Raw genomic sequence first — 25,316 nt, 5'->3', positions numbered from 1 at the left:
TCTCCAAAAACTTTCCATGGCTTTACTCCTGCTCTACAAAAACTCATGTCCTAGCAAACCTACCAATCCAAAGCAAATCATTTTATTAACTAACTACAATTATTACAGCTGGTAATTTTTGTCAAGGTCTGTTCAGGCTAGAGCAGTACATTTTAGAGGGTTTCTGATGAGAAACTCGGGGAAAGGGTTGGGTTAAGTTAGCTGTTTTCACTGAGTCCTGTTTATCATCCTTTTAGTGCATTATAGAGATCCTATATGAGGATTATAAAAGGAGAAGCTGCTTTAAAATGCAGAGTAAAAGTGTTTCCATGAGGAAGCGGTATTAGAGCTGAGCTTCATTAAAGAGCTGTGTGGTAGGGGTATGAAGAGGAGCAGCCCCAAGAGGGAAGGGCACACAGCATACCCAGTGAGCTGAAAGGGCAAGGTGGCTAGAGCAGGGGCAGCATGGGGGAGTGTTCTGAGAGATGAAATTGGAGAGGTACGTAGCAGGCACATCATTCAGGGTCGAGTACTCTAGAAACAGGAATGTTTAGATTACAGTATAATTACTGGATTAGACATAATCTAAGGATGCATATCATATTTTAATCATCCCTCCTTTAAAAATGCATATAGTCTAACACTGATCAAGTTTATGAATGTGGAACTAAGATGAATGTTCAAAGTCATAGGACTTCTGTGACAACTAATATTAATTGTGTGATCATGAACCAATCCGACTCGGGTTCCTCAGCTGTAAAGTGAAGGTAATATGCTTACTTCTCAGGGAGATCATGAAGGATAAATGAGATAAACTAAAGACAGTAAATAGTACAATGCCTACGGAGTTAAAAAATGGAAAGCATATTCAGTATGGAACAAACAAACAACAGCAACAAAAACAGAAACAGAATCATAAAACAAAACTGATGGTTGTCAGAGCAGAGGGGCCTTGGGGGATAAATGAAATAGCTGAAGGGGATTAAGAGGTACAAGATTTGGGGCACCTGGCTGTCTCAGTTAGTTAAACATGTGACTCTTGATCTTGGGATCGAGAGTTCAAATCTGTCATTGGGTATAGAGATTACTTAAAAAAAAAAAAAAAGGTACAAGCTTCCAGTTATAAAGTAAATATTTCACAGGGATGAAAATACAGTACAGGGAATACAGTCAATAATACTGTAATAATATTGTGTAGTGACAAATGATAACTACACTTACTGTAGTGATCATTACATAATATATACCACTGTCAAATCTTTATACTGTACACCTGAAACTAATATAACATGGTATATCAACTATGCTTCAATTAAAAAAAAGAATGCACAGTACAGCCCTTTGATGGGACCCTGCACTAGAGCCCAGAGTTTAGAGGGCCCCACTCTGGTCCTCTCCTAGCTACACCTCCAAGGGATGAGGAGTCCACAAGAGCAATAGAACTTACTCATCTAGAGGTTGCACCTAACCCTCCAATCTAGACCAGGCTCTGAGTACCTGAGACCCCAGGTTCACTGTCAAATGACCCCAAGTTGATTCATTTAAGACTTGTTCCCCAAGTCTGAGCACCTGAAGGCTAGTGCATATCCCACAGCTAAAGGATAGTTAAGAAGTAGGTTTGGGGAATAAAGGTTGACCATGTAGGCTGGGGTATCCCCATATGCATATGTGAAATGGACCTCAGAGCTGAAGAGGAGGGGGGCAGGGCAGACCCGGGAGCACACTCTTCCACACTGCCAGTTTCTGCAGCAGAACTCCCAGGAGCCTGAGAGTTCTCAATTTAAAGCTGGGTTTCCCTGTCACTATAAATGTGTATGTGTTAAAATATGAGAATAGAAAATGCATATTTCTAAGTTTGTATTTTAATCTATAACTCCTAACAATTCAGACATACAGTACATGGACTTGCATTTGTAGTCTTAACCTGGGCCCCGCAAAATGTTACAAGCAGGCCTAATCCTCTAATTTGTAAAATCCTGCATATCATACAAAATTCCATTTCATTTAAACCATCTTAAAATGTATGGATTGCCTATTTATGAGAATCACATTAAGTTAACCATGAAATTCCATTATGCACAGAAAGACTAGGAAAGGCCCAAGGAAAAACCAAGTTCAAAGAAAGACAATCCATCTAGTGACCTCCTTCTCTCCCTACATAAACATTAACACTATCCAAATATCATTGTACTGGTGTTTTATGAAATTACACATCTGTATGTGGAGGTGAAGGGAAAAGAAGGTATGAGAACTGGTGATTTTTTGGTATTAATAAAAGGTCAGTTCTCTCTTTGTGACCTTTGTTTGGGCTTCTTAGAGGTACAGCCTTGAATTCAAACTAAGCATTTCCAACTGAGTGAAGGGTATTCGTCTGCTGTGAAGTCCTCTTACGATCACTGCTGTGCAAATCACTGAGCAAGAAAACATGCGCTGTCTTATGTTGTCTTTCCTACTACAGCTACATGGGTTGGTTCGAGCCTAACTCAGAATGTATGTCTTCTCTTCCCAACTTCCCAACCCAACTGTTAGCTCTCTGAAGAACAAATTGGCTTCTACAGTTTTCTGTATCCCCTCACTCTCTTCCCTAAGAGTTGCTCAATAGATATGTGTACTTTGCTGATTCATTCAGACATTTAGCAAATATTTACTGCATCCCTATCATGGGTTGGGCTTTGTGTCCAGTAAGAGGACCATGTGGAACAGGACGCTGGTTGAAAGGTAAATACCCAGCACATAACAGGCCCTCTGTGACTGAGTAACTGAGTGAGTGAATGGACGGATTCTGTGCCCCAGAGCTAAAGAATACTACCAAGAAAAATGGAATAACCACTTAAGTTACCTTAGGACAAAAGTATTCAAGTGGGAGATGTTAGCCTACAGAATATCTGTGCTTCAAGTAAATGAGAAACTGGGAAAAATGAGACCAGCGCTCCTCTTTGTACAGCTGGGCTATCGCTGTGACCATGTTGTGTGTGCCTCGTAAATCTTGCAAAGACTTAATCCATTTCTCAACAACAGATCCTCTATATAAAGAATCTGGCCCACTCTAACACCCCAACTCTCACTCTTCCCAGATTTAGGGAGGAAGTATCTTAGGTAATGTCAATAGCAAAGAAATCGGTGTACCCAATAACATTATTGTGAGTTTTTACTGAAATTTGAAATAGTGACATGTGGTGATTGACTTTAATCACAAATTTGCTTCATAGAAATGCAGTAAAATCACCACAGAATTCTATTACTCCATGTCGTTTTCCTATATGCAGTATAATATTGAAGTCATAGCTTATTTTTATTTTCTCTTTACAATATTATAAGAAAGCCAAATTACCAAGGTAGAAGTGGATCTCTTCTGCAAAGCTCCTTATCTTCTTGACCTACAGAGCACCAGCTCATCTTAAACAGTGTCACAGCTTTATGAAAGAGACCCATATTTGGTCATCAATAAACCAAAATGAAATATCTCTCTTGAAGGTTAAGGGAAATCAACATTCAAATAAAGAAATTTAATAACAAGCCAACCTGGGTGCTCAAAGTTTTTTTTTTTTTTTGAAAGGACATGTATTATTCATACCATAAAATTTCAAACCAAAGATGGGAAGTATGAGTTATCAACAATATTATGATCCTTAAAATAATTACCTCTTTTTCTAAAGGGGAAATGAAAGCTGCATCATTAATCCTCTCTAGGGTCATAGGCTCAACAACGTCACTTAAACACAGGAAGGAGGACAGGAAGAGGAAAGAAACTCTCATGAAAATATTAACATACTTTCTTTTTCAAACAGAGAAAGAGCACTGAGACATTTCCAGCTAAGACACATAGGGGTCATTCCCTCACTCCCTGAGAAACATACTCCGACACTTGACAAGTTCTAGAAACAGTCAAAATGAAGATACAGAGAGAGATTCCTTCACTCCATCTGGAAACATTTCCAAATCACTCCTGCCATTATTGTAAGGCAGTCTCAGTCCATAAACTGTCCAGTGCTTAGATAGAAAAATGTTTAGAAGACACACAGACATTTTAAAGCAAGTATGTGCAAGAGATAGGGAGTTAATGAGAGTAAAATGGATTCTGGCTAAGCCAACCTGAGAACTAAGTGAGACTGAGGACACACCACTGCAGAGCACTAACTCTATTTAGCCATATTATGTGTACGAGCACCCCCATTCTCACATTGTTTGCATTTTCGCCTCATGGTGAATTGCTGAGAAACAACCTCTATGTGGAGAAGGAGTCAAATCTGAATCCATTTGTCATATTCCATGTGCATAAAAGTCCTAGAACTGTTACCAAGTGACAATGTTACCAATGCTGTCTCATTGAGCACAAAAGTCTAATACAATTGTAAAAAGAGAGAGAAAGAAAGAAAAAAGAAAAAAGGAAGAAATATCTCCCCAATGACCTTTCATCTGACATAAATAGGAGGCTAAGCCCAAATCTCCAGAAAAGACAAAAAAGTCAAGTCAAATTTACCGTTTGCAGTTTAGTTTGTTTTACTGAATTCTTTGACTGTTTTTTGTTAATCAGCTCATACCAACAATTTACATTTGGTCATTCCGTCGAACTCTGTAGTCATCCAGAAAAAAGCAACCATAGTTACTATCGCTCCTGCACTCGTATGTTGGCCCTTCCTGAAAGATTTTCCAAAGTACAGGGAAAAGAAGGGTGAATTATAGATAAAGAATTTCACCTTAGAAACCAAAGAGAAAAGACTTGGGTTTTGCCAGGATGACTGACTCCTTCTTCTACCAACCGTGGTGCTCAGACCCTCACAAGCTCTTGCACGTGCCTGGAAAGGCGACGCCTCAGTGAGAGCATTCCTTGATGCGTCCTCACTCCCCAGTGCTGGAACGTGCATCCTTACATTTTTAATCAAGAGGCTGGCAGTCCTGTACAATCCATTTGGCAATGTTAGAAATGATTGTTGGAATTCAATGGCTTCCTCCAGCACGACCAAAAATGTTTTCCATTTAATTCACAATAATAACATTTTGCATTTACGTTTTTGTCTCCTCAAAGCACTTTGCCACCATTAATGAACTAAATAAGCCCTTGCTATTTTATGGTCTGTCTCATTAAAATGAAGTTGATTTCCTCTGTGGCAGTCACTTATCTAATGCTGTTTTCTTCTAGCAAACACTGCACTTAACGAATGTAAATTCATTTTTAAATTGTGTGCTCACACAGAAAATTTTCCCAGAATATATTTTTAATGCTACATCCTTACATAACATTACAGGGAGCATTTTAAACTAGAAGACACATAAGCTTCTCAGTGTAGTCTTCTCTAAGTACTTGAAAATTATTAATAAAAAAACCCTCAAGTTACTGCCACTGACGAAAATTGCTCTATGAACCCTATTACTATTTAATTATTTATATACTATTAAATGATTGGCTTACTGGGGTGCCTGGGTGGCTCAGATGGTTAAGCCTCTGCCTTCAGCTCATGTCATGATTTCAGGGTCCTGGGATTAAGCCCCAGACTGGGCTCTCTGCTCAGCGGGGTGCCTGGTTCTCCCCCCACCCCCCGCCTGCCTCTCTGCCTACTTGTGCGCTCTCTCTCGCTCTCTCTCAAATAAAGAAAATCTTTTTTTAAAAAAATGGTTTACTGATAAAATAGGGCTACTCAATAAGCACAAAAGAAAAAGCTGCAGTACGCAAAGAAACTCTGACTCATAATTCTGCATGGTTTAACTCTGCTGTCTCTGCCATTGCTTGACCATGTGTACACGTGCCCAACGGCTCATTCCTAGGAATTTAATCTCAAGTGGGAAGGAAATGTATCTCTGCAAAGAAATGCTACACTCTTCCAAGTTTAGACAAAGATGGGATCCTAGAGAAGAGACACTAGGTAGAAAAACGCTGCAAACACTGGTTGGTTGCATCCCAACTTGTACTTCCCACTGTCTCGGTAAGAGCCATCAAATTCCTGTTTGAAGAATCACCAGATTCTTCTATTCTTAGCATTGTGCTTAGTATAGAGTTGAGCCTATCCCCAGCTCCCAAGATAGGACTCCTGGCTCTCCTGGTTAGTTTAGGGATAGATACATGACCCAGGACTAAGCCAACATAGCCCATCACATTCTCTTCTCTCCAGGGATTAATAAAGTAGACATTTCTTCGTTGTTAGTCCAATCAGAGTGAGGTGGGACTTTTCCTGGGAATTCTGATGTAGACTCTCTTTTCCCTTGGATGGTATAGTGTGATACAAGACTTAGAGCTAGTAAGGTCATATACATCCTTAAGAGAAGAGTCCAGGATGTCTTGGGGAGGCCACCATGTGGAATCTGAGGATAACTCCACAGAAAACAGAGTAGTAATACAACAGCCTGAGACCGAGCAGGTCTTGATGAATCTGTGCTACATAAGGAACAGGCGGAAGTGCTATCACAAAAAGCTGCCAAAATACAGTGGCTCAGAAAAACAGAATTTTTGTTTGAAATTCTTTATCTTCCATATGTGCACATGTGGGTGAGTGGACAATATTGGTAGGTGGTTTGGGGCTATGGCTCCTTCAGGAACCCAGGATCTTCCTATCTTGTGCTGGCCCCCTTGAAGATGGTTTTCACATTACAAGGTAAAAGCTGATCCACTGCCCTCCTATCCTATCCATGTCTCAGTTTCAAGAAAAAGAAAGAAGGGAGGTCAAGAAGCTTATATTAAGGCACTGTTGATCGATGTTAGCTCTACTGACATTTTGGGCCTGATAACTCTTTATTGGTGAGGGCTGTCCTATGATTGCAGGTGTTTAATAAAACCCCTGGCCTCTGCCCTTTCAATGCCCATATCACCTCCCTTCCAAATTATGACAATCAAATATGTCTCCAGAAATGACCAAATGGCTGAGGAATAAAACAGCCCCTCATTAAGAACGGCTGGTTAAGGGGCACCTGGGTGGCTCAGTGGGTTAAAGCCTCTGCCTTCAGCTCAGGTCATGATCTCAGGGCCCTGGGATCAAGCCCCGCATCTGGCTCTCTGCTCAGCGGGGAGCCTGCTTCCTCCTCTCTCTCTGCCTGCCTCTCTGCCTACTTATGATCTCTCTCTGTCAAATAAATAAATAAAACCTTAAAAAAAAAAAAAAAGAACAGCTGATTAAGGTTATGCTGTGGAGTTCCCACTCCCCACTCCCATTTACTTCCAGTGACCAGAGGTTAGTCATTTGGCCATACTAGCTGGAAGACAGTCTGGAAGAAATATTTCCAGCTGGACGAACTGGTGCCCACATAAAACTTCAGGAGTTCTATTGCTAAAAAAGTTGGGGAAAATAGATTTCAGAGGACAATTAACAATCTTTGCCACCCAGACCTATTTCTGGACTTTTCCATCACATAAGTCAGTAAGCTACCTTTACAATTTACACCGTTTTGAAATGGGTTTTAAGTTGCTTGAAATTCAGAACTCTGACACAAGTGTTACTTTCCTCTTCCAACAGCAGAAGTTGAAATTTAGTGAACATTATCCCCAAAGGAAAAAGGATAAAAAGAATAATGCCTGTAGTTATTCAGAAGCTGGGTACTGGCTCAGAAGGACTGAACAAAACAGCTGAAATGAGGTTATTTCTTATCAAGAGAAGTCTTTGGCTGAAATGGAAAGGCCATGGTCACAGGGCCCACGAGCACTGTGGTAGTTAGGAAAGAAGACAGTATAATTACACAAAATTGTCCAAATGAAAACTGCAGGCATCTTGCATTATCCGGCTTTGAACTACGGCTCTCTCGTTCCCATTATAAATACAAAAAGCCTTCAGTGGCTCTTTGATATCTCACACAAAAGGATCATTGCTCACAGCCAGCTGTTTTGCAATTATATTTGCATGAAGTTGGCATAATTTGACATTAGGAAGGCCGAAGGGAAACGGGGGTGAAAATGTGCCAGGGTGTTAAAGTGGAGTATGGAATAGTAACAGAAGTCTAAGGTCTCCCCAAAGTTCATCTTGAAGCCAACAGCTCTGAATTCAAGACACCTTTTCCCATCAGAATACTGTTTTTGTGTTATTCGCTGACCACAAAAGTTCTCCACTACCAGAAAAGAAAGAGATATGTACTTTACAAAACTACAAAAGAAAACGCTGCAGGGCACAGAAAGGTCGGTCTGAAGGTTCTGACGGAGAAAATCATCAGTAAAAATCTTCAGGGAAGAGGTGACTTTTAAACCAAACCTAAGATAGGAAAAGAAAGAAAGGGCATTTCGGGCTAAAGGACAGCCAGTTCAAAGACATGGCATTTTAAATTCTCTGTGAGAAATAGTGAGTGTTGACCACGAGTAGACCACAGAGTTTGTGGACATGTTAAGTTAGGATGGGACTGTGAAGGGCACGATCGAGTTTGGATGTTTTTATTTGGCAAGCCACTAAAGACATTTTTTTTTTTAAGATTTTATTTATTTATTTGATAGAGAGAGATCACATGTAGACAGAGAGGCAGGCAGAGGGAGGAGGGAAGCAGGCTCCCCTCCAAGCAGAGAGCCAATGCGGGACTCGATCCCAGGACCCCGAGATCACGACCTGAGCCGAAGACAGCGGCCCAACCCACTGAGCCACCCAGGCACCCTCCACTAAAGACTTTTAACAGGGGAATGGTGTGATCAAATATAGTTTTAACAATTATATGAATAGTATGGAAGTGAGGACAAGATCACAAGAAAGGCTGGATTTCTGATCTTGAGATGTGACAAGTCAGAAAGAGGGAACAAGCCAGAGAGACAATGTGAGGGTAAACTGGCCGGATGTGGAGGCTAACTAGTCATAGGGAGTAGAGAGGAAGGAATCAGAGATGGCCCCAAATTTGGTAACTTTCTGGTGCAGGAGGCTGGAATCCTAGCACAAGCACAAGCTTAGAGGAGGTAATGAGCTCAGTGGGTTTGGTGTCTGTCTGTAAGATAAGAGCTAGATGGCTTTGACCTTATAATATAGCATATAGGTTGCATTTTTAAAATATCTTATTTATTTATTTGACAGAGAGAGAGAACAAGAGCAGGAACATAAGCAGGGACAGAGGGAGAGGGAGAAACAGGCTTCCCGCTAAGCAAGGAGCCTGATGTAGGGCTCGATGCCAGGACCCCGGGATCATGACCTAAGCCAAAGGCAGGCACTTAACAACTGAGCCACCCAAACACCCCATATAGGCTGCATTTGTAAAATTTTCTCATGGAAGAGAGAAGCTGAGCTGAAAAACGAAGGGAGGAGGTGTAGCTTTCACCTCTCTCCAACAACATATAGGTATTACCCCATGCCCAACAACAGCAACAAATCTCAATGCTGAGGGCTTCCTTTTGCCTATTTTCTCATTTTAAGCAGTATAAGGGGAGTAGATACTTCATACACCCAAGTATATCAACATTAGTTGGCCTCAGCAACTGGAATGAAAGTTCAATAAATCAGTTTTGATTCACACCATTTTAAAGACTTAGTAAAAAATCTTCACGTACAGCTCTCAAATTTAACTTTTTAGCTCTGAGTAATTTCATCCATTGACTTCAGGAGTAGGAGTAAACTGTAAACATCTCACACCTCAAGACCAACTCATTGGGTGATAATGAAAGAAACCCCCCCTGTCTCTTTCATCTCATACATGATTAAATTGTTCTTGAACAAACCAGCTTCTTAGGGTAGGTATGCTTGTTTTCAGAACTGAATCTGGGACTTGGGGCACCCAGGCTTACTTCTGCAGCAAGTAGTGCAATGACAGGCACCATGTAAGCAAAGCTGGGCAAGAGTCTAATACCTAGATGCTGACTTAGATGTCAGCCCTTTCATAAAACTATAATAATAATTAAGAATTAATAATAATAGGCATCAGGCACATATTCAAAGCATTTTCCACATAGTAACTCAATTAAATCTTCAGAACTCTACAAACTAGGTATCATTTCTCATCACTTTACATGGAAAGCAGTATGGCACAAAGAGGTTCAATAACTTGTCCAAGACCACACAGCTAGTAACAGAACCAAGATTCAAGTTAGTCCTGCTCCAGAGGTTGTACCTGTAACACTACACTAAATTGTTTATTGATACATCAAGAGGTTCTGAGTTGAAAGACCCTAGTTTGAGTTCTTGGGGAAAAAAAAAATCAGCCTTCAGGAACCCCTGTTTCTTCACTGGGCTGGTTGTAAGAATTAAAGGAGATGATATGATTTTTAAAGATATATATAATCTTAAAGGACTTTACAAATATGATAGAACATTATTATATTAAACTGTGCAATGGATCTTACTTTAAAAATTATTCAAAGCTAACAGTTCATCCATTTTCACTAATTTTATCACGGATCCTAAAACATCTGTACCTAACTATTATCTTCTGATTGTATGCTCTAGGTTAACTTTTTTTTAATTAAAAAACTTAAACTTTTTGAAGGTTTTTGTTTTGAAGAACAAAGTAATCATTTTCAGAAGTTTAGAGAAAAACATAAATTTTCTCCACTTCCCAGGCCTACTTAAATTTGATCACTTCCCAGACTTACTCAAATTTCAGTCTCATCCTCAACCTCCCTAGATTAACAACAGAATCCTCTCTTCAACTTTGGTTGTTGTATTAGTTTTCTATTGCTGCCATGATAAACTACAACAAACTTCATTAAAAAAAAATGTGGTTATTATTTTAGAATTCTATAAGTTATAGGTCTGACATGGGTCTCACTGGGCTAAGACCCAGATGCCTATAGGGTTGCATTCCTTTCTGGAGGCTCCAGGTAAGAATCCATTTCCTTGCCTTTTCCATCTTCTAGAGGCCCATCCCATGGCTTGTGCCCACTCCTCCGTCTGCAAAGCAAACAAGGTAGTGCACCTCTGACCCTTCTTCTATTGTCTCTCTTTGACCACAGCCAGGAAAACTATTATACTGCCTATCATAATGATGAACTTTAGGAATAAATAAAAAAAAAAAAACAGTTTCGTACATTAAAAAGGCTGGTCAACATACAAAAGTTTGCAAGTGATTTCATTACAGTGTCCTGAAAAACCTCTAAGTCATAACAGCTATTATGACAAAAAAGAAATAAAGTTCAGTTAGGCTGATTTCTGATGAAAAGGAAACCTGACAAGCAGTGAATGAAGGGTAGCAATGCCACATAGATAATAAAACCAAATGATAAGCCTCAAAATCATTCAAAACGAGGTGATGAATTGCACTCATTGTACCTGAAGTTTATTAATGGGTATGAAGAACCTTCTTTCTGATCCCACTACATCCTTTTCTAGACTGCAAGCTTACAGCCACAGGCTATTAGAGACTAAGCAGACATCAGAAAAGAGACCTTCCTTTCTACCAAAGTTAGAAAAGTAAAAAGACCCTACTCTGTTTTGAAGATAAATTAAAGAAGCAAAGTGTCCCAAGTCCTGCCCACATGTCCATGGCAACAGGGCTGATCTAAATGGTGCTGATGGAAGGTTTTCAGTATGTAGATGATGAGGATTTCTATGAGTGTTTGGGGGACAGAATGAAGTGATGCAATCACAGAAATATGAAGTCCCTGAGGACAGCAGCCCAGCTTGTAGCTGGCATATTTTTCCATGCCATTTACATGTTGACAAAAACCTAATGGGTGTTTGGATGCCACACATGGCATCCTGAGCAGTTATACTCGGGAAAAGCAATAGCAGTATTAGTGAATCTCATTACAGCCTATTTTATCATTTCCATAAAATTATGTCCCATTGTGTAACAACCAGAACTTCTAAGCCACCAAGAAACTCTGAAAAGACAAGGATTTGCTTTGTGGAACAGCCCCTAAAACAGAACAAATTTAATTATAGAGTCTTACTTTGCAGGAGAGGTGGTCCTTGCTGTAAGAAAATACATGCTTCCTTAAAGCATGGGTGTGACTCATAGTTAGATGATTCAAAGTCTTCCATTTAAGAGACTCACTCAGCCATAGTTAAACAGGAGCAAGGTCTAGATTCTGTAAGAAGGTAAACTGGGGCACCTGGGTGGCTCAGTGGGTTAAGCCGCTGCCTTCGGCTCAGGTCATGATCTCAGGGTCCTGGTATCGAGTCCCACGTCGGGCTCTCTGCTCGGCGGGGAGCCTGCTTCCCTCTCTCTCTCTCTCTCTCTCTCTCTGCCAGCCTCTCTACCTACCTGTAATCTCTCTCTGTCAGATAAATAAATAAAATCTTTAAAAAAAAAAAAAAAAAAGAAGTTAAACTAATGAGCTAATCAGGAGATTAGGGCCTTCTCCAACAGGACCAGAATTCAGGAAAAGACTTTATTTGCACAATGAAAGAACCAGAGAACACAAGCCAATCAAGGCTGAATGACAATGGAGAAGACTGGAGAAGTGGAGAGAATCTAAGACTTCAGATGGCTGAGCCAAGAAGACCCTTAAATATGTCCACCTTGAATATGTAACATATCAGTCTTATACAGCCAAAACTTATCCAGGCACAAAAGGTGCTAAAGAATAAGATCTCTCACAACCTATGGAATGTGAGAAAATAGCAAACTATATATTAGATAAGGACTAACATCCAAAATATTTAAGGAACTCATACATCTTAATAACAAAATAATAATTATATGATTAAAAATGGGCAGAGGATCTAAATAAACATTTTTCAAGAGAAGACATACAAATGGCCAGCAGGTGCCTGAAAAGACGCTCAACTTTACTAATCATCAGGGAGATGCAGGTCAAAGCCACAATGAGATATCACCTCACACGTCTTAGAATGGCTATTATCAAAAAGACAAGAGATAACAAGCACCTGCTAGGATATGAAGAAAAGAGAACCCCCAGGCACCATTAGTGGGAATGCAAACTGGTGCAGCCACTATGGAAAACAGCATGGATGTTCTTAAAAAATTAAAAAGAGAACTACCCTGTGATCTAGTAATCCCACTTCTGGGCGTAAACCTAAGGGAAATAAAATCATTATCTTAAAAAGAGATCTGTATCCCTATATTCATTGCAACATTATTCACATTAGCCAAGATGTGGACATAACCTACCTGTCTGATAGATGAATGGATAAAGAAGATGTAGTATGAGTATATATACTATATACAATAAACATATAAAAATAAAATATTCTAAATACTATTAATTATTATTATTCATAGTATTCTAGAACAAAAATATAACATATATATAAATTAAAAATATTATTCAGCCATAAAAAAGAAGGAAATCCTATCGTTTGCAACAACATGGATGGACCTTAAGTGCATTATGCTAAGTGAAGTAAGTCAGACAGACACAAATTCGGCATTACCTCACTTATATATGGAATCTGGGTTTTTTTTGTTTTTTTGTTTGTTTGTTTTTTAATTTCAAACACTTAGGGGCACTGCTCAGGTAGCTCACTTGGTTAAGCATCTGCCTTTGGTTGAGGTCATGATCTAGGGGTCCGGGGATGGACCCCCACATCGGGCTCTCTGCTCAGAAGGGAATCTGCTTCTCCCTCTCTCTGTGCTTTCTCCCTCTCCCTCTGTGCTCTCTCCTACTCTCTCTCAAGTAAATAAAATAAATAAATCTTTAAAAAATAAAAATAAAAAATAAATTCCAAAGTCATAGAAAACAGAGAATAAGATGGTGGTTTCCAAGCTAGGGGAAAAGGGAAAAGAGGACATGTTGATCAAAGGGTACAAACTGAAAGGATGAATACGTTTGGGAGATCTAATATATAGTATGGTAACTATAGCTGGCAAAGCTATACTGTTTAACTGAAAGCTGCTGAAGAGAGTATATCTTAAAGGTTCTCACCACAAAGGAAATATAGTGATTATGCGAGATGGGTGTTATAAATATTGTAATTATGTAAGATGGATGTGTTAACGAAACATACTGTGGTGATCAGTACACAATACATATGTATAAGAAATCGTCACACTGCACACCTTAAACTTACACAGCATTATGTGTCAACCTCTATCTCAATAAATTTGGCGGGGGGTCCAGGGAGGATAAGACCTCTGAGTTACTGTCAGCCTTGATTGTGATTAAGATGGAAATTCTGCCTGCAAAGTAAGTGCTTTGATACCTGTATTAGGATGAATCTGCAAAGACAAAAACTAACTCTGCCCATTTATGGCAACCCCAAACCGGCTCCTCCTCCAGCCCTCTGTCCGTTCTTGTAAGTATCGTGACATTATAGAATATTTCTGAATCACTGTCAGAATTGGCAGATTCTGCTTATGAAAGTGACAGTTAGCAGTGACCTCTCTGACTTCTGCAGCTACCTTTCTCCCCCTTGCTTTCCTTTTGTTCCACAAACATGCAAAAGGATGTGCTCTTTAGGGCCTTTGCGTGTCCCGTTCCTTCTGGTTGATACACGCTTCCACCACATCTTCAAATGACTGGCTCCTTCCTGTCATTTTGTGCTTCGCTCAAACCTGACCTCAATGAAGACTTTGCTGAACTCCCTTTCTAAATTATCTTGTTCTCCCCAAGGCATTAATCATATCACATCAGAACATATATCTGAATCTGAAATTATCTTGTTGGGTTTTTAATTTGCTTACTCAAATGCAGGTGCACAGGAATTTTCTTGTCATTTACTGTGTTAAATGAATAAATATGTAGTCATCATGCATCTCTTGAGAAAAGTTCTACCTCAGTTAGGCTGATAAAGTTTCAACACATGAACATAGGAGGCATAAACATTGATTTATGGGTATTTAGTATTTAGGTATTCAGTCAGTGCCAAAAAGCAGCTGGAGACTTGCCCATCTTTGTAAATATACAAGGGGTTTGGACAGAGGAGCCAGGGAAGTTCTTAAGCAAACAAGATCTCTGAACCAAAAATCAGTATTAGTTGTGAAGAGCAAAATGGTTTATGGGTGAAAAAATCCATGTCCCCCCAACATTTGCAATTATTTACAGTGGATTGTTTAACTGGCCAACTATTTAGTTAAGGGAGCTGGTTCCTCCTGTCTGGGTCTGGTTGAAAATCTTACGTTGAAAATCTTCATTACAAACCCTTTGAGCGGATGTAGCATTAAAAACAAAAACCAAAACCCCAAGCTGCACACACTCAGATTGCCTGCTGAGCAGGGAGCCCAGTGCGGGGCTTTGGGACAGTGGAAGACGACTGCACCAAGAGTAAGGAGATCCCGATTACCAGACCCTAAGTAAACCTCACTTATCACTCAACAAAAACTGAATGGCGCCAGGCACTATTTAGTAAATTCAACTAGTGAACACCGCAGGCAGAGTAACTGTCCTACAGGAGTTACGTTCTACAGGCAGATAGGAAGAGAAAGATAAGAACAACCGGTTCCGGTCGCACTGGCTGCTCTAGAAAAGTCACCTTCGCGTGGTTCTGGCGTCTGGTTGCGGCCTCTCACGGCCACCGTGGCAGCCCCGGGCTCCGGCCACGCCCTCACCAGCGTGCCCAAGTCTCGCGTTGCTTGTAAGGCGCTGCGTGGCCTCAGCCGCCCCTCAGCCGGACACCTGCTGCGGGATCACCACCTCCGCGCGTACAGAAGGACGAAGCGGAGGAGGCCGGGAATGAAAAAGACGCCGCTGCTAATGGGGACGCGGAGAATGAGGGAAATGGGGAGCCAGCAATGAGGTACATGGAGAAGAGGAAGACGATGGTGAAGAGGGTAGAGATAGAACGCTGAGGCTGAGGCGGCTACAGGCAAACAGGCCGCTGAAGATGAGGAGGGGGTGATGGCGACGCCAAGAAGAAGCCCGATGAGGATGACCAGACAGCAAAAAAGGAAAAGCTAAACTTTAAAACAACGAACAGAGAGGCCGCCATGACCAATTGACCCTCTACGTCCAGTCTCCGAATCTACACTGGGTCGCCAAGCAGAGTCCGGCCGGCTGGCGGCGCCCCCGCAGTGACACGTGCTCGCTCCCACACAGCCCAGACCACCACGTGAATCTGCAGCAGGGAAGGAGAAGAGCGCCACCGTCGCCTAGGCCGGGCTTTTCTCTTACAAATACTTAGAAAGAGGGGCGCCTGGGTGGCTCAGTGGGTTAAAGCGTCTGCTTCGGCTCAGGTCGTGCATGGTCCCAGGGTCTTGGGATCGAGCCCCGCATCGGGCTCTCTGTTCCACGAGGAGCCTGCTTCCCCCCGCGCTCTCTCTCTCTCTCTCTGCCTACTTGTGATCTCTGTCAAAGAAATAAATTATTTTTTAAAGAATACTTAGAAAGGAAAATGTGTGTGTTATTTTATTTTCATTGTATGTTCTGTACCTGTTGTTGGGGGCAGCCATTTTTAAGTTTGAATTAACTCGCCAGCCTTGGGAGCATTGTCTGTCCTACTTCTGACTCTACTTGTAATGTGACCACGTTCGTTACAATCTCCAAGGAGGGGGAGGGGGAAAAGAAAAGAAAAACTGAACACACACGCGCGTGCGCGCGCGCGCGCGCACACACACACACACACACACACACAAACAAAACAGTCTTACTCCGAGAATTCCAGTAGCATTTTTTTGTGTATGCACTAAGCTGTACTATCAACAGCTGGTTTGTATGAGATGATTAAAGAGGCCAAAGAAGAAAGGTTTCTTTTTTTTTTTTTTTTTTTTTAATTTTGTTTGTTTGTCTATGAAGTTGCTGCCGGTTTTGGCCCGTTTGATGTATGTGTAAACAACGTTTTCCAATAATAAACCAGAATTTTATTGTGCTGAAAAAATTACAGACCAGAAAATGTTGTTATCTAAAAATTCGTGGCTATTAAACTAGGTTATCTGTAGTTTCTCCAACCTTTACACATACTGAAGGAGAGGAAAGCAATTTTAGAAAGCTTAGCACGGCTTATTTTAAGGGAGTAAAATCATGGATGATTTTTTTTTCTCTTTGTTTATCATTGTTTTCCGATGTCTTTCTATAATGAATATGCATCACATGTAAACCGAACAAATACTTAAGAAAAAGATGTTACTGTCAGAGCTGGGTGTTGGTTCTTAATAATCTAAAGGCTGAAGGTACTTCGTTCATCCATTAGTAATGAGAACTGTGAATGAGAATTGTCTTACCCCTCCATTGATTTGCTTATTACTTTACCTTTACTTAATGAGGCTTTGGGGAAACTGCTGAGGGAATCCTGCTCCTTTTCTCATTACTTCTGTGTGCACTGACTTACTCTCTACCTAGGGATTTTCAGGCACAGGTACTGGATCAATAGATCTCTCTCTCTTTCTCTCTCTCTGCCCTTGCCACCTATACCCCACCCATCACTGCACACACACCACACATAAACACACACATACACACACACAGCCTCTTCTCTCCCTTTAGCCTTCAAATCTCAGTTTAAATGTTACCTCCACAGAGAGCGCTTACTTGAGCAATCTAAGAATTCCATTGCTACCTTAGGCTCATCATACTATCCCTGCTCTTCTCAATCCTATCTCTGCTCTTGCTCTATTCTAGAGCACTCTCTTCAACTTGTAATTTCATATGCATTTCATTTCTTTACAAGCCTACACTCTCCCTCCCCCCACGAGTCTGAAGTTTCCTCATGAAAACAGCAATGATCGGTTTTATTTGTATCCCTGGGGCCTAACTAATATTGACTGAGTAAATGAATAAATGAATGCATGAAATGGCTCCTTTGTCCTTTTGTCAAGAGTTTTACTCCCATGCAGTGGTGCTGCAACTACGACTTTGCCAGCTCAGAAGAGCCAATTATTAGTATTTTCAGGGATTTGGTAACCTAGTTGTTAAACTATTTAGTAGCTTGAAATTAGCCATGCTGAGAGTATTTCTACCATGGAACTGGTAGATGTTAACTGGTAACTGGCAAATGTTACATGTCAAGACTGTTCCCCAACCCCCCTCAAATTGCTGGTTTGTTAGCACACTATGGCTCTTATCCCCTAAATCCAGCTATAAATATTGAGACAGCATGGCAAAAACCTGGCCCAGAGGTTACTTAAAATCTTTCAGTAAAGAATGCTTACATTTTAAAAAATATATTAAATATATGCTATAAAGTGATTTTCCTGTTGGGAATACTCGAGTTTTTTTAATAAGCTAAATTATAGTCTAAACTATGTATTCTTTTTTTTTTTTTTTTTTTTTTGAAAGTCAAGCAAAGCTTTATTTCGTGTCAAGCATCAAGAATCAAACCGACCAGTTGGGGCCGCCCCTTTCAGAGAGGACGACCTGAACTATGTATTCTTGATCTCCTAAAGTTTTTGTTTCTGTTTTTCAGATCCTTATGTGAAGATCCATCTGATGCAGAATGGCAAGAGGCTGAAGAAGAAAAAGACAACAATTAAAAAGAACACACTTAACCCCTACTACAATGAGTCATTCAGCTTTGAAGTACCCTTTGAGCAAATCCAGGTAATGTCAAACATAATTTTGTCTTCCTATTCAGTTTTATTTCTTCAGACCGCATAAATGAAATGCACAAACCTTGTAAATTATCAGTGCACATGCCTTCATTAGATTTGCCATTCTTATTCCCATGCACACTTGATAATCAAGCTACATCAAGAAGGAAATGATGAAATATACAGCACAAGATGTGCTGACTCGTCAGCCAAAAACAGCTGGCATTCGGTTGAGCAGAAATAAAGTAGGAAAAAGAAAATCAACACAACGACTCTGCTAACTCAAAAAGTACCATAAATGTTAAAAGGCCAAAAGAAAATGAACTTTCGCTATTCCTTCCCAGGCCACAATATGGAGTTCTCCTTATCACAGCCTTATAGCAAAAAAAGAGAGAGAGAGAGAGAGATAAAAGAAATATTTTAGTTGATGATAAATATGCATCATCTTTACTCTTTCATTATTAAATTGTGATTAAAAATAGAAATATCAGACTAAGTCATATTTTTAATAGCTTATATTTAACTTCCTGTTTCTGAGTTGGAAAGGAAGGATATTTTTGTAAAGATGAAACCTTAATTTGCTAGATAATGATTGTTATGATAGGGAATATTCTATTAAAGGACTCTGTGGGTAAAATGTTCAGAACAGGATGCTACATGTAGCCACAATAATAGTATATGATCTTATTATTTAGCAATTTTTAAATAATTTTAGGTTCTCTTACCTTTTAGCCACAGTGATACTATTGGAACTCAAAGTTCACATCCAATAACTATTGGCTATTTCTTGCTAATCTTTAATGGATATTGGCTGTTAGAAACTCAAATGCCTTAAAGCAACAGTACTTTTACATTTTATTAAATAATTGATATAGGTCTATCTCTTTGGTCCTATAAAAGTTTCCCCACAACGTGAAGGAGAAATGAAGTGTAGGCACTAAAACTACACCTGGAAATTTCTAAAGGTCCAGACTATAAAACACCAGTAAATATTCTTCAGTTGCATATTTTTACTTTAATCTAGAATCTAATTTAGAATATAGTAAACACCAGTAAATATTCTTCAGTTGCATATTTTTACTTTAATCTAGAATCTAATTTAGAATATAGTATCTTATGAGCAAATCACACTTTTATTCCATGAAGAAAGCTAATATAATAGCTACATTTATTGTATATTTATTATGTGTCTGGCCCCAGTTTAAGCACTTTACTTACATAATCTCATTAAGTCTTTTACAATAACCTTATGAGAGAGGTTATTATCCCAATTTTATATATAAGGAAACCAAGGCTTAGAATCTCCTCACATATAAAATAGGAACAATAGAATCCATATGATTATGCATATGAAATCATTTGGAATGGTGAACGCTCAGTAAATAGTTCCCATCACCATTATTATTCACAGTATTAATTTTGTCTTTTTCAAATTAACACTTTATTAGAAAATAGATCTAACAATAAAATTAAAACAATATATGGACCAATGTTGTCTACTAGAACTCTCTTTGACAATGGAAATGTTTTATCATCTGTGTGGTCTAATTCAGTAGTCAACAGCAAGTAGCACCTCAGTCACTAGTGTGATCAAGAAATTTTATTAATTTTAATTTACTTCAATTTAAATAGCTACATGTTGCCAGGAGTATTTATTGTATTGCATGGGGCAGTTCTTTAAAAATCAATGGCAATCTACCATCACTTCATGGTCTTTATATAACCTTTCTCGTGTACATTTTCACATGGTAGCAATTTACATATATTTACTTTCAACAGTTGTTATATAAGTAAATGACATTGCAGAGGACACTGATTCCCTGTCCCCAGTCACCTGTTTACTAGCCAGAGCTATTGAGGTCACTGCTTTAGACCAACTGGCAACCCCCAAAGACACCCAATTTTCTCCAATTTATTTTGCAATATTTGTTTAGTGAACTCTTTTGAGTTCTAAGAGCTTACTCCTATGGAAACGAATACCTCTTGAAGTTTTGTTTTTTATTTTTTTTTTTATTTAAGTTTACTTATTTATTTGAGAGAGAGAGAGAGAGCACAAGCAGGGGGAGTTGCAGGCAGAGGGAGAGGGAGAAGGTTCCCAGGCAAGCAGGAAACCCAATGTGGGGCTTGATCTCAGGACTCTGGGATCATGACCTGAGCTAAAGACAGACGCTTAATCAACTGAGCCATCCAGGCACCCTGAGCTTTGTTTTTTAATACTGTAAAACAATTTAAGACAAGGTATTGTGATGAAAAATCCTACCGTAAACTTTCTTTGAGCTACAATTCTACATCTGTTTAAAAAAAAAAAAAAAAAAGGAAGTAAATGTCCTTTTGCAACAATCAATTGTGCAAATGTAAATATATTAAACTGAAGGGGGTGCCTGGTGGCTCAGTTGCTTAAGCCTCTGACTTAGGCTAGGTCATGCATCAGACTCCCTGCCCAGTAGAGAGCCAGCTGGCTTCTCCCTCTGCCCAGCATACCACCTCCTCGACCCCCCCACCAGCAGCTCGTGGCCCACACGCACCCTCTCTCTCTCTCAAATAAATAAAATCTTAAAAATAAGTGAAGCACATTAAAAACAAGACATATGCTGGGTTTCTGGGGGCAGCATTTTAGAGGTGCTAGTACTCTGTCAGGACAGAGGAAACCTGAACCCATCGTAGGCATGGCAATGATGAGCCCATCTCTGACTACATCCCTCCTCTTTCTCTGTTTCTCTTGTCAGTTTGTTCTTTTCTTTCTTCTTCCTCTCTTCTCTTTTTTAGGTTTCCCCAGGAGATTTGCTTTCCTAGTTTTCTTAGAGAAACAGTTGAACATTTTATGTACTAAAATAGGGGTCTGGGTTTCCTTTATTCTGAGGTTATAAGATTATCTGTTTTCTCTCTCTATCCCTATGAAATACATTATGAGCAAAATATGCTGATTTCCAAAAGTACATGTAAATGTTATATCTCCAAAATGTATAAATAAACTATATATGCAGCTACAAAAATTAATCCAAGACCATCAGAAGGATATTCTGTCCTGAGTACGATTAATCAGTACATTCCTGGATGAAACAATCATAACCCACTCCAGCCATTCACTCCAGCCTCCAAAAAGCCCATTTCACCTTTGTGCATAATGTCTGTAATTAGCTCCTACTCCCCATTCTCTGCAATATGCTTTCTTCCTGACAAATTTGCTTGGGAGAAGCTCTGAGAATTTTCCTGAGAACCAAAGTGATTCTGTTCTCTTTTCCAAAACCATCCGGTGGATAGATGATGCCCTTGATAAAGGAATCAATCCAAGGCTACATAAGGGAAGGTTTGTTTCCTTTATTGCCAATGTGTTACATTTTACATTCTAAATTCCACTTTCAAGAGTGGTTATTTTCTCTGCTGTGACACTGTCTATGGGTGCCATCTCTCAGTACACTGGGGCAATAATGCAGTCCTCAGAGTACAAAGTCCATGAAAGGACCAGAACTCAGCAGGACCTTCATCTGGCCCTGGCTTCCATCATTCCATTTTCTGTTCCTTTTAACTCTGGCCACCAAATGTTATGCATTCTACTTTATTCTAAGCTCTTCCTTTATCCCTGCACTCAGTTTCTAGATTAGAGCCTTCACATATTTTGACTAATCCATTACTTCGGAAGCAGTACTAAAATGTGCTTTCAAAAAGTGTGTCTTTCATATCATAATGGCATGGGTTTGCTTTCGTCAATTCAGGCAGTTCTAAAAAGTAAGTTATTAAATAAACTCTCACAGGGTAATGGAACAACTGAAGTAAATCTTGTGTGGCTAAAAGGTTATTTCCATTTGAGATCAGCACTGGATATGCAACAGTTACTCAGCAAATGTTTATTGAGAAAATGTATAAATGGGGAAATTATCTTTAGTTATTGCTTTTTAAAGATGTTTCACTCTATTGTCACATTTAATACTCACAATAATCATGTGATTATTGTACCAAATACCAATGCCAAAAATCTTGCTGATGAGACAGTTGAAACAAATGGACTTAGAGGTGGACACAGTTGACAGAAGGGATGGTGGGGGACACAAAGGGTGGGGGACAGAAGGGACCCGAAGACAGAAGGTATGGTGGATTACGGCATAGACTGTGAAAACCAACCCACTCGTTCCTTGCACAACCCCAGGCCGGGAACTTAATGGCATCTTCTTTGTGTAATGGCAATATTAATAGGATCTATTATGAGAAGTAAATGAATAGTTCACATAAAAGACTTAGAATTGTGCCAAATACCTGACAGAATTTAACATTTATTCAGTATCTTGGAGAAGCTGAAGACAGTGATGGTGGTGATGTAATGTTGAAATAGGAATTGCACTCAGGTTTTCACATACGATTCATTTTCAGTCTCGGCCTGGTATTTTGAGACTGGGTCTTATTTCCAGTGGTTTCAATCTCCAGACAGCTTTGTAAGAGGACAGGGTGATTAATGTTTTTTTTTTGTGTCCTCTTGCAGAAAGTGCAAGTGGTGGTAACTGTTTTGGACTATGACAAGATTGGCAAGAACGATGCCATCGGCAAAGTCTTTGTGGGCTACAATAGCACCGGAGCAGAGCTGCGACACTGGTCAGACATGCTGGCCAACCCCAGGCGACCCATTGCCCAGTGGCACACCCTACAGGTAGAGGAGGAAGTTGACGCCATGCTGGCGGTCAAGAAGTAAAGGAAAGAAGCCTTTCTGCGTTTGCCCACATAGTGCTCTTTAGCCAGTATCTGTAAATACCTCAGTAATATGGGTCCTTTCATCTATCCAGCCATGCATTCCTAACACAACTCTGTGGTACTTCAAATCCTGTTTTAATTTGCACAAATTTAAACGTAGAGAGCCCCTAAGCCCTTCATTATGCCACTGCCCTCCAAATCTACTCTTCTTTTAAGCAATATGATGTGTAGATAGAGCATGACTGAAATTATTTATTGTATCACACTGTTGTATATACCAGTATGCTGAAGATTTATTTCTAGTTTGTGTATTTGTATGTTGTTAGCGTTTCCTAATCTGTGTATATCTAGATGTTTTTAATAAGATGTTCTATTTTAAATTATGTAAATTGACTGAAATATAGGAGAGCTGATAATATATTATATGGTAAATATAGTATTGTCTGCATTCCAGCAAAAATATCAACTTGTAAGGCACTAGTACAGTCAAACTGACATCTTAAAGGACAACTTAAACCTGAGCTTTCTACCAATCATTTGAGAACCAAGATACACTGACACCACATATTTGGTGGGTGAATCCAATTTTGTAGAATTTCTTCACAGGCAAATTAGCATGATCTGAACAGCATCCAGACTGACCTCCAGGAAGCATAGCCACAAAGCAGAACAGCGTCTGTCTGTACACATCTACAAAGCTAAAACCAGGGCTTCACTCCTACATTCAAGGAAGCAACTGAACAGGAGTCAAAGATTTCATATTACTGCATATAGAGTAACAAAACGACGGTGTTCCGTGTGTGTGTATGTGTGGGGGGTGTGGGTGTGGGTGTATGGGTGTGTGGGTGCATTTGTTTGGGGACGGGGTGGGTGGGAAGAAGCTGAGAATTCAGCATTTCTGAAATATTGCCTGACTATTTAAAAAGAAAAAAAAAGTAGCTCTCCGTTATCACCTTTATACAAACGTGCATCCTGTGAATTCTGTTCCAGATTTCATACCTATAATAATTCCAAAAGGTTTGCACATTAGACTTTGTAACAAAATATTTTATTATACAAAACCATATTAGAAGGAATGCAGAATATTTTTAACACAGCAATCTGTGCTTATTACACAAAATTACTTTGTGGTAAACAGACAGTATTGTAATCCCATCAAAAGATGAAAAAATAAACAATTAGCCATAGTTCTGAATGCACTTCAATTAAGCCAAAACAGCTAGTGATCTTTTTATATGCTCTTTTTACTTAAATAAGTTTTAATTTGTCCTTTAAAAAAAAAAAAAAAAAGGTGAAACAATACCAAGAACAAGTTCTAGCAAACTGGAGCAACCTCTTATGTATACTAGATGCTTGATTTAGGAGGAGTTTTTAATGTTCTCAATGTCATTATGTAGTAAATGGCACTATTATGAAGCTACTAGTCATTCCATAAGAGTCTTCAAGGACTGCTCTGTGTAACACTGTGACTGCCGTGTGTGCTTAGACACGTAGTTTCCTCAGTGGATAGCACTCAATTTATTCCGTAGTGATGTTGTAACAATACTGCCATTCCCTTCTACTGCACTGCCCAAGGTGTGTGTAGCACAAACAGTTCTCATTACAAAGGACCAATTCAGAACTGAAAAGCTATGCATAGGACAAGAAAGATACATAGACTGGGGTGGAACACACAGCATTTTGTCAAGCACTGTGCAATCTTCCATGTTTTTCCCCACTCTGGTAGACGACCGCTTTGTGGAAGGGCAGCCGATTAGCTCACGCTGCATCCACGCACTTCCGTGGCCCATCGCAGCTCCTAGGCCACAGACAGCAGTGACGCGCTGAGGTGAAAGTTTGTCTTCACGAATACCAAAACAAGACGGAGGAAAACCGAGCATTAGCCTCGTGTTCAGACTTTAGGATACCATGCCGCGTTTTTCAAAAACTGCAGAGAATTCAAAAAGGGCTGATGGGAGGCTTCACTGCACCGGCCTGGCTGTTTTCCTGATAAAACTAGAATTCCTGTCATTCTTCTTTTCTCATCAAAGAAGAGGCAAGCCCTTGGCCTTTCAGCCCAGTCACCACAGGCAAACTCGTCAGGACTGGGCCAGACACAAAGGACAAGGGAGTATAACCTCTCTCTCTTCTGTGGATGGTCCATATTTAAAAAAAAAAAAAATAGATAATAGAAGATGCACAAGTCATGATGTGAGATTTCATATCAGTTTGAACAGAAGAGTCAAATGAGAATCTTTCCAATTTAAGAGACCAAACTCTACCAAAGAGAGGGAGTCGACTGTCTTTTAAAAATTCTTTCAATATCAGAAACAGACATTTAATTTCACTGTATTCAGCTTTAAGTTGTTCACACTGAAACAACACTTTCAGGCAAGCAGGTTCAAGCTGCCGAACACACATTATTTCTCACA

At 39.7% G+C, this 25,316-nt stretch overlaps 1 protein-coding gene across 4 annotated transcripts in view; it reads left to right on the top strand.

The window, feature by feature from the left end:
• Positions 1-25,066, top strand: part of SYT1 (synaptotagmin 1) — a 542,261-nt gene extending 517,195 nt beyond the window's left edge. For all 4 annotated transcript variants that reach the window (XM_032346925.1, XM_032346922.1, XM_032346923.1 and 1 more), the window contains 2 exons: positions 18,102-18,235; positions 22,700-25,066. In XM_032346925.1, the coding sequence (XP_032202816.1) occupies positions 18,102-18,235; positions 22,700-22,906 (341 nt within the window). In that variant the 3' untranslated portion in view covers positions 22,907-25,066. The remainder of the gene's footprint in view (positions 1-18,101; positions 18,236-22,699) is intronic.
• Positions 25,067-25,316: the final 250 nt, after the last annotated feature.

The sequence above is a fragment of the Mustela erminea genome, chromosome 6, assembly GCF_009829155.1.
Source record: "Mustela erminea isolate mMusErm1 chromosome 6, mMusErm1.Pri, whole genome shotgun sequence".
NCBI lineage: Eukaryota > Metazoa > Chordata > Mammalia > Carnivora > Mustelidae > Mustela > Mustela erminea.
The sequence above is the reverse complement of the archived record's forward strand: the minus strand, read 5'-3'. Positions and strand labels throughout refer to the sequence as shown.